The sequence below is a fragment of the Borostomias antarcticus genome (assembly GCF_949987555.1).
Source record: "Borostomias antarcticus genome assembly, chromosome: 13".
Classification (NCBI taxonomy): domain Eukaryota; kingdom Metazoa; phylum Chordata; class Actinopteri; order Stomiiformes; family Stomiidae; genus Borostomias; species Borostomias antarcticus.
The window spans coordinates 6527688-6538068 of NC_140246.1; the positions used below are offsets into that span (position 1 = coordinate 6527688).

At 45.5% G+C, this 10381-nt stretch overlaps 2 protein-coding genes across 2 annotated transcripts in view; one reads left to right on the top strand and one right to left on the bottom strand.

Moving 5' to 3' along the window:
* Window positions 1–268: 268 nt before the first annotated feature.
* On the bottom strand, window positions 269–5170 carry pnpla3 (patatin-like phospholipase domain containing 3; the record flags this gene model as incomplete). Its single annotated transcript, XM_084447724.1, has 9 exons — window positions 269–485; window positions 795–902; window positions 1319–1451; window positions 1544–1732; window positions 1858–1918; window positions 2537–2746; window positions 3627–3692; window positions 4039–4271; window positions 4984–5170. 9 exons carry the CDS (start codon window positions 5168–5170, stop codon window positions 269–271), a joined length of 1404 nt encoding a protein of 467 aa, XP_084303850.1.
* A 958-nt stretch (window positions 5171–6128) lies between these two features.
* The window catches only part of sult4a1 (sulfotransferase family 4A, member 1), a gene marked incomplete at both ends in the record, with an annotated part of 12424 nt that continues 8171 nt past the window's right edge, over window positions 6129–10381 (top strand). Inside the window, one exon of the mRNA XM_084447574.1 lies at window positions 6129–6297. Coding sequence (XP_084303700.1) covers window positions 6129–6297 — 169 coding nt within the window. The remainder of the gene's footprint in view (window positions 6298–10381) is intronic.

Here is a 10381-nt window from a genome sequence, read left to right on the forward strand (position 1 = left end):
GTTGTTAAACCTACGTATAAAAACTAGTAAAGACCGTTTTACAAATGTAAATCAAATAATTCCCAAAGGAAAACGCATATTTTGGTTCTGAGTGAGTAGCAGTACCCAAACAACAGTCTGTAGTTAGAAGATATGAGTTATGAACATATCCATATTAGTTCTGGCCATCCCACAGTTGATTGGCCACAAGATTTGACCGTCATCCGTCCATTCAATCCACCTCCTCACACACCCTTCAGCCGGATCAAAGCTCCAGCTGCCCGTCTTTTCATTGGCCCGCGGGGCTGTCGGGCTCGTCCTGCGAGCCGACCATTAAGCAGATCTGTCTTGGGGAGGGGCTAGGGGTGCGGGGGCAAGTGGCGGAGGTGGGCTCGGCGATGATGTCTCTGTAGAGGCTGAAGAGGTCCGGGTGACCGTCCCTGTCCATGGGGCTGTCTCTCCCCAGGGAGGCGGGCAGGCTCACGCACCTCCTCACGCCCAGCTCACTGTCAAACCAAACCCGGGGACCACACGTTAGCTGGAACTAAGGATTCATAACTACCATTCTTTTTTTCTTTTTTTTTTTTAAAAAGTAATTCAAGTAAAAGGACAGAGGCAGCAAGATCTATGAAACACCATCACAAAGAAGACAATTAGATGAAAATGTTTGAGTCAATATACTCTCCACCACTATGCCCCCATACAGGAACAGAAAGCCTAATCATAATATGTTTAGTTGTCCCTAGGAGGCCTATAGACCTTTCCAAAAACCTCCATAGTCAGGGTAGGACAACTTCCCCCATCTCTTGTCCCACCTGTTTCGGCTGGCCGTGGCTCCTTTCCAGGTCTGTCTGTACACGTCCCCAGCCACACTGCACAGCCAGCGCATGTCGTCAGGCACCTCCGGGATCCACTCCATGAACCTGGAGAACCGCACCAACCGTCAAGTTGTCCTGGAACACCACTTGCAGCGAGGGAGGGCCTAGTTCTCAGTCCTACTGGTGTACCGGTGACTGACATGTATAGTTTGGGCTATAACTGGCCACTAGATGGAGTCCCAGTTCTTAGTCATACTGGTGAAGGTCACTAGATGGAGTCCTGGAGTAGTGTATCAGTGGTGGGTAAAACTTTCAACTCTCTTTCTGTGTGGTAAACAACCAAAAGGGCTAGGCTGAAGCAATTGCTTACACATTTCCTACCCTTTCGTTTGCCAAGTGGGAATGGTATACAACCGTCTTTTGCCTTGTTTGTTTGCATTAACACTGTTTCCTGAGAGCTTCTCCTTCGCTTAGATTGAATTTGCTGGATTGAGTGTGTGTGCGTGTGTGTGTAGTCTTACCTCTGGGCAGCTGAGTAGGCTGATTGTACAGGTAGTGTGTATGGCATCAGCATGTAGGAGGCGACTCTGACTGGCAGCAGCTCTGTCACCTTAGCATACAGACCAGGTGTTTCTTGGCAAGCCTCGCAGAACACTGCCACGAACACAACACACCGTCAATACAACGCCGTCTCCACAGCAAACCATCGCTTAATTACCTAGATTCACAAAGACACACCCTCTCACCTTTCCTGATTGGTTGCGGTAGGTTGTGGACAATCTGCTCATCCAACCACCAGTGCCGCTTCCGCAGTAGGCGGAGCCTCCTGAGCATCCAGTCCTTGGTGGACTCGTTGGGGGCGGGCTTACAGCAGCAAGTGGGCGTGGTCTCCGTGAGGGCGTGGTCGGCCGTTGGACACTCCAACCTCAGTAGATCTGGCATCATATAGATTACATCATATCAATTAATGAGCAAAAAAAACGTATTGATCCTATTAATTTGCATTGCGGTTTGACATATTATTTCTATTTATTGCAAGCAAGGTAGTAGTAATACTCACTGTTGTCCTCTAGGAAGCGAAGGGCATCCTTGTAGCCACTCTGGCACATCTCTGCCATGATCTGTGAAGGGAAACATACATATGCATATATGTAAATGAGACAGACTTACAGAGAACTCCCACATGAGTCATGCCTCTATTACCCCTAGATACGCACTCATGCATGATCTCACTCCACATTTATGGTTTTGGTTATCATTCTCAAGGCTTTATTATCATGTCATTACATTGCATTACAGGCGATTAGCTGTTGCTTAACAGCTGTTTTTTGAACAAAAAAGGCACATAATGAAGAGAAGTTACGGCTGTTGCCCCCAGCCTTCCCCCCGTGTTGTGATGGCTAGAAAATCCAGGAAGTATTTGCTTAGAGAGGTCATAGGTCAAGTGGTCTTTCTGTTCTTTGGCTACTGGTGAGTCTGTGTTTTTTAACAGCAAAGCAACAGGTAGGACAAATTCTAAGAATGGCGTCTGGAATGCGGACCAGAACAGATTAGTGTGACCAGGATTACGTAACAGCAAATCCCAGAAAACACAATGCACTACACACACATGAATGTGAAAGGAGAAGGAGGAGGCAATCTAGGATTGAGCAAAGAGATGCAGGCCCACCTCCTGAAAAGCTCACTGTAAGACGTTGACGTCACGTGACAGAGGGAGAGAGAAGAGAGAGGCCTCCTACCTTGGGTTCGGGGGGGAAGAGGGCTTTGCTCAGGCGATACATGTTGCCCATGTTCATCTGGATGCTGGTGTTGGTGAATCGCAGCTCGTGGAAGTTGGTGGAGCTGTCGCGAGGGCAGATGTCGCTCTCGCCCGAGAACGGGGATATGCTGATGGTGTTCTTCAGCTCCGACAGCGGGAGGTTGTCGCTGATCCCACCGTCCACATACCGCTGGAGGGAGGGAGGGGGAGAAGGAGACGCAGAGACGTTTTGATCAGACTCCTTTCCAAGCCAGTTCTAAGTCAGCAGAGCAGTTGTATCAGCTACTTCATAGAGAACAAGTAGTTCTTGTCTATGAGGACCCTGAGAACTGTCTATAGGAAGACGACTGGCACGCTGAGGGGCATTATGTGTAGTGTAGTCCTACATATTGAACTTCACTGGTGACGGGGCGTACTTGCTTATACAGTATCTTGCGCCAGTTCTTACCAGTGCTGGCTAATTTTTAGTATGACTTTGGATACAACAGTCTGTATTATATTAATATTCTATTAGGCTATATTTAAGGTTAGACCTAGGTTTAGGTTATTTCTAGGTTCAGGGTAATATTAAATTGTAGTATATGCATATGCATATAGGCTTTACATTTAAGTTTAGGTTAATATCACATATTATATTGTTATTACTGTATTGTGGGTGCGTTAGTCAGGAACTTAGGAACTGATAAGCAACTGTGGAGAGGAGCAGGACCAAGAATGCCAATGAACCTGTACTTGCACTTTGCATATGGCAAAATAAAATCTCTTGAACTTTTGATTAGGTGTCCAGACATACACACAGATACAACAGACAGACAGACAGACAGACAGACACAGACACACACACACACTCACACAATGGTGTTACCAAAGCATATAGCAATCTCAGAAGTAATAACACCCTAAACTTAAACTATGAACCCATCTAAAAGGTGAGGTCACCATAAAAGTGCAGCTGTTTAGTCGAAGCGGAAGTATTAAAGGAGGAAAAGCTGAGCTCCTGAGTCAGGTCTAAAGTAATAAAGGAGGCAAAGCTGATCCTGAGTCAGGTCTAACAGAGCATAGACACTCACCACTCCCTGGAAGGATGGGGGGATCAGACCACAGTAGATGGGGATAAAACAGCTACAGACCAGGGCCTGGGGGAACAGATCAGACCATAGATTTAACAACACACTCCAAACACCTTTATACTGTAGACAACTCAACCACATAGAGATATAAAATTTGACATAGTGTATTAGATAAGCTTTATTTGTATTTGCACAGACTTGTCCTGTCCTGCACCCTGTCTAATGTCATCTCCATCAGTGTTTTGCACCACTGACCTAATTCCTTTTATGGGTAAACCATGTACATGGCAATAAACTGATCTCGAATCTTGAATCTTTAGTTTGTTCAGTACGGACATATTCAGGTGTCAGAGTGTACCTAGGTATATTCTAGTCTAGTTTGTTCAGGTGCACCAAGCCCTCCCCCAGCCACCTGAACGAGCTCCTCCTTGGTGTTGAACTGGGACACCAGGACGTTCTCTCCGTCCGATACGCGTGTGAGGGACACACACAGCCTCCCGGAGGCGAGCGCGTGGGCGTTGGCGGGCAGGTCGCGGCTGAGGCCGGAGCGGATCACCTTGACCAGGTTGAAGGAGGGGTGGAGGGGACCCAGGTTCCGCTTACGTGCCTCCTTGGCCGCCTCGATCACATCCTCACAGCACCGAGCTACAGTACGAGAGAGAGAGAGAGAGAGAAGGAGGTGGAGAGAGAGAAAGAGAGAGTGAGAGAAGGAGGTGGAGAGAGAGAGAGAGATCTTTACAGTAGAATTCAGAGTCTGAATGATGACTGATAAATATTCTCCTGAACCGTAACATTTAACATAAGCCTGCTGTTCATAAAAAACACGTGATGTCACGTCATCCAAGGATCCACACACTGGTCACTGACCTCCACGGAACCCTACTCTATCTCCCGCTGAGGTCACTGTTGGCAAGCTGCATCTCCTTTCAGCGCATGTAAGTAGGCCTACTGTAGCAAATCGATCACTTTCCGGTCAATATCAATATCAGGTGTTATTTCTCTCCTGTTGCATCACTGGTGGTGTGACACAAACGGAGATTGTTTCTTCTTTTTTCCATTAACCCACAATTTATTGAGCACTTAGAAGTATGTGTAGGCTACTACTTTCCAGCATGCGGCTGATATATAAGTTCTCCATGGGACAAGCTTAAAACCTATTTCAACACAGGAGACGTGTTGTGTGTGTTATGTGTGGCCTATGACCGTGTCATGCATAGTCTATAGTCTTCTATGACATATGAACTATAGGCGTAACTTATAATTAATCTAAAAGTAAATTCGTCTCAATTAAGAATAGCTTAACCCGGGGACAGTGACCAGTGAAATAGGGAAAATGTTCTAGCTAATTCAAGCTTACTTATCGATGCTTGGCTGGCGAGCACGGAGGCAGTGAGTGCACCGGCTGAAGCCCCGTAAATCTTGGTGGCTCCCGAGACGAGGTAGGGCGCTTTCTCTAGCAGACAGCTGGCTACTCCGACGTGGTAGATCCCTAGGAACCCGCAGCCGGCGAAGGACAGATTCCATTCAGTCTTCACGTCAAACATTCCGATAAAAAAGGCAAGCCCTGGTTGAGATGAACAAGTTGGACCAAATGCGCTTGGTTTTGTTATCCCAAAATATTCACAGAGCCTTGGCTCGAACAACTCTCACTACATAACTAGGTTTTACTGTAGATCTTGCACTAGCAAATGTAACGGACTGACCGCACAGCCAACAACAAGACGGACGAAAGTAACCTTGCTTGCCTAATTTGAAACAGAACAGAGTGAGATCAAGTTGAAACCCTATTTACAAGTTCTCTCTATGGGGCGTTGCGCTAACGTGTCCCTTCCCCTTTCACAGTAAGAGCTGAACTTGCCAATCAGCATTCGAAGGCTGTCTCAGCTGAGAACGAACCACGCCTCTATAGCTGAGTACACATTTGGGACATACTGTATCTATTTATCTGTAATGTGGATTTTTGCAATAGACCTCAGAAATAGACCAATAGACTTATATATGCATGGGTACAACACCTCTTTTCTCATGTCAATCTAATTGTGCTGCCTTTTGTTTGCAAAAAGATGGAGAAGACCGAACTGAAAATGATTTGAACTCCGTCACCTGCCCCAATTACCAGATTTAATCATTCTGAGATCATTACATGAGATCATTAAAAACCGAGGCTATGCTTGGTCAAACATGCATACCGTATGACTGTTCTTGAGTACTTGTTATCTAACAGCTTGAAAGCATCTTTCTTCCGGCTACAGACAGCACTGGGCACGCGCACTCTTTCCAGGTCTGGTGCTGATGCTGAGAAGGCGCGCGCGTCAGCAGCGCATCCCATTACATCACTTTTCTCCAGCGTGATTGGCTGAAGGTCAAGTCGTTCGCCGACTACCACATCCTAGCTAGGCCATACATTCTCACTTCAGGACAAACATTTTCGCGTTGAAAGAATCTAATTATAACCGCCAGACTGTTTTTAAAAATCGTTTCGTTTTGGTGCTCGTTTTGAGAATGGCCGAGAGCGAGGCAGACACGCCAAGCACCCCGATAGAGTTTGAGAGCAAATACTTCGAGTTTGATGGAGTCCGGCTCCCACCCTTCTGCAGAGGGAAGATGGAGGAGATCGCCAACTTCTCCCTCAGAAGTAGTGATATATGGATTGTCACATATCCTAAATCAGGTAAACCATATCCACATGCATTCGCGGCGTACATTTGACAGATGTTACCGAGGAGCAAGCTTTGACATAGAGCTGGCTATGGAATAGAGAAAAATAGAATAGAATAGATGTAAATAATCACAATAGCTAAGTCCATTATCTTTCGGAGACAGACCTACGACGCCAATGCAAGTAGGCTAAATATAACCGACCCGATCACTTGATATCCCTACACTGATGATTAGCCTACATCAAAACCTTGTGTAAAAGATAATAGGGAAATGGCGTGCATGTGCCGCGTTTGCATTCATTGTGCAAACAGTTGGTTTCTGAAAGTAATGGTTGCAGCATTTGATCGATGATCTCTGCATCTTTTCATTTCAAGATAGTTCAGAGCTCCATCTCTTCCAATGACTTTTAATTCTACGTTTTTATGTCATCCAAATATATTATGCAGTGCGCGCGCACCCTCTCCCTATTTCACACATTGAAATCTGTGTTAACATGGAGTAAATGAACATGGGCTTATGTTTACTTCAGACCCTGTTCGCAGAGCCAACTGGCATTGCGCAATGCAGCTGACGCGCGGCCGTTGAGTGTGTGACGCACTGTGGGGTTGACAACCTGCGCGCGGCGTCTGGTTCTGTGGTTCAGGCGGTTGAACATCTCTCTCCTTTCGCGCTCACACCTCATAAACACTTATGTATTTTGTGTTTCTCCTGTTCTCTGTTGGTGCAACATCAATGCAAACTGCCTATGACTATAAATGCAGCAGGGGGGCAGACTGTGAAAGCTACAATTTCAGTAGGCCACAACTGTAGCCAAAAATACAGCACATTCCTGCCATCTTGCCATATTGACTTCAACATTAGGATGCGTTCATAGCCATAGGCATTAGTGCGTCAGGACCAGACCTCTGCAGCAACACTAGCCACTACAGCTCCTGGACAGTTCCGGAACATGATATGATGAGGGGAGGTAGGCAAGTTTAGGCAGGCAAGTTTATTTATATAGCACATTTCAGCCACAGGGCAATTCAAGGTGCTTTACATGAGACATTAAAAGCATTAAAACAAAAAGCAAGACATTATAGACATTTAAAACAAAAGGCAGGACACATTAAAAGCATTAAAACAAAAAGCAAGTCATTATAGACATTTAAACAAAAAGCAGGACAAATAGAATACAGGAATAAAAGTTACAGTGCAGTATACTGATAAACATAGCTCCTCTTAGAAAGCAGTGGCAAAAAGAAAAGTCTTCAGGCTTGAGAGTGCAGAGCCAGCCCCCCCCCCCCCCCCTCCCCGTGTGTAGTGTGAGCTATGGGCCATGGGACGCCCCTGTGAAGGTTTTCTGATGTATGGATCATTTTTCTGCTGGCATCCTCACTTTCTGTATACAGGGCTGCCAGTGTGTAAAAGCCCATACATGCTGACTATGTTTTGGGCACTGTGTTTTCGAACACAGTCTCTCCTCTCACCGCGTTCAAAACATGGGCCAAATCAATCAAAACAATGGATATGCTTAATGAGGAGAGTATGTTGAAATTCTAATACAGGCATATTCATATCCTAAAACTGATAAATCAATTTAAAAACTCATTAAGTGCTGGGCATCGTGACATACTGTAAATATACTCATCTCAATACATACAGACCATAGACAGCCTGAAATCAAGTCAAACTAATAGTGACCTTCTCCAGAAGGTTCTAGAATATTGAGCTTGCCTTCTATCAGGAATGTGTTATCTGACTGACGTTCTAGCTTTCCAAAAAAGAACACATATTGGCGTTTGAAGGGATTGTCGTCAGACGTTCTGAAACCTTGAACATTGTGCTTTCCTCTCTCTCTCTCTCTCTCTCTCTCTCTCTCTCTCTCTCTCTCTCTCTCTCTCTCTCTCTCTCTCTCTCTCTCTCTCTCCGAAATTATCCATCCCTCCACCTTTCTCTCTCCTGGTTTGGGGGTCGTTCTTCTGCACATACTGTACTGGAGTTATCAAAATGAATCCTCTTCCTGGTGTCCTCATTGTCTTGTGACCATGAAGGGGGGGGATACAGAAAAGATGATGCCCTGTTAACTTAGAAACATACTGTACAGTAGTGATTTGTTGACATTACCCATTTTGACTGAGTTTGTTCTACTTTTTGGAGTTTACCAAACTTAGTTATCTGTATTCGATTGTAAAAATCAGATTTTTTTCCCCTCACAAATAAGTTCCTTTTTACTGTAATTTTCCTAAGGCAACAGGTTTCCTAACTTTGTTTAAGTAAAGTCATGCAACACATCTTACAGCGCAGGATCTTAGAGACCCCTTGACCCCTCCACCTCCTCACATTCCTTCACTTCCTCCGGGGCCTCTGTGGCTGAGCAGTCCTGAGATCAAGGCCAGCACATGGCAGGCCACACGGAGGCTATGGCATAAAGCTCACATCTCACTGGCCCAGCACTGCCAGGCCGTGCAAGCCCCTCCCCTTACAAGAAAAAGACACTCATATAAAATGTGTGATTAATGATGGAGGATATTAAATGAAGCAAAGGTTAGCCCTTAATGTGATTATTGATAGCCCATTAGGCAGAGAGAGAGAAAGAGAGATAGAGAGGGAGAAAGAGAGAGAAAGAAAGAGACAGAGGGAAAGAGAAGAGAGAAAGAGAGAGAAAGTGAGAATAAGTAAGAAAGAGAAAGATCCTGTCCCTTACTCTGGTATTAAGTGTGTATTAATGACAGAGGTTTGGTGCCAGTCCTCATCAACTGGCAGTACCCCCCGCATCTATCTATCTATCTATCTATCTATCTATCTATCTATCTATCTATCTATCTATCTATCTATCTATCTATCTATCTATCTATCTATCTATCTGTCTATCTGTCTATCTGTCTGTCTCTATACACCTACAGTACACACTGGCAATCCCTTCTCTCGCCCTCTCTCTTTCTCTCTCTCTCTTTCTCTTTACCTCTCTTTCTCTCTCGTTCTCTCTTTCTATACACCTATACACTGGCAATCCCTTCTCTATCAAAATTCTCTATCAATCTCTCTCTCTATCTCTGCCCTTATCTCTGTCTATACACCTACTCACTAGCAATCCATTCTCGATATTATCTATATCTATCTCGCTCAATGTCTTACTTTTTCTCTCTATCTCTCTCTTTCTCTTGTGATCTCTCTCTTGCCATCTTGTTTTCCTGCACATCACGCGTGAGAAATTCCATTTTGAAATTGTTCCCGTGTTACGTAAAAGGCACATGTTAACACATGTAAACATACTGCAAATCCATGTGTCCATGTACATACATAGCACACAGTATTAGATCAGATGAGATGTCACTCTGAAAATAGATGTGAGCTTTAAGCTGACTGGCTTTGAGGTGTAAGTCATAGATGTCCTCTGATCGGGCTATCAACTTCATGCTTGTCATTATGTCCAACGATTGCTACTCTAAATGTATGCCCCTCCCACTGGAACATGCAGCCTATCAGCTCCTCGGCAGCCTCGGTCACATGTGCCTCATCCTGGTCACGCTCAGACTATGTTGACCTGAGACCAGACAGTATTGATAGTTGTCCCTCACATGAGTGATTGGCATCACCAGAGATCGTGACCCCGGGCGGCAGCGAGCCAGGGACTACTGTGACCCTGGTAAAGATCTGGACCACCACATGTGTTGACGGAGCTGGACGGGTCATCCTGATCTCGACTGCTCGGCCCGCAATGGACCGCTCTCTTGCTCTGTGATTCTGCAAGGAGAAACCTGAGAGAGGAAAGAGTGTTCCAAATGTGACAAAAAAACAATAGTCAGGGGAACTGGGCTGTTGTGTTTCAGTTTCTTTTATTAGTGGTTTCACGGCCGGCTGGGGATGGCAAGGTCCCCGGTTCGATCCCAGCTCCCGCCTGTGTGCTGAAGTGTCCTTGAGCAAGACGCTGAACCCCAAAATCGGTCATGTGGGGCACAGTGACACGGTACTTAGCACGTTCGCCTCACAGAAAGAAGGTCCTGGGCCTTTCTGTGCGGAGTTTGCATGTTGTCCCCGTGTTCGCAAAGGGTTTCCCCCATAAAGAACCCAATATGAAGATCATGCAGAAGAACAGATCTCCCTGATGAAGA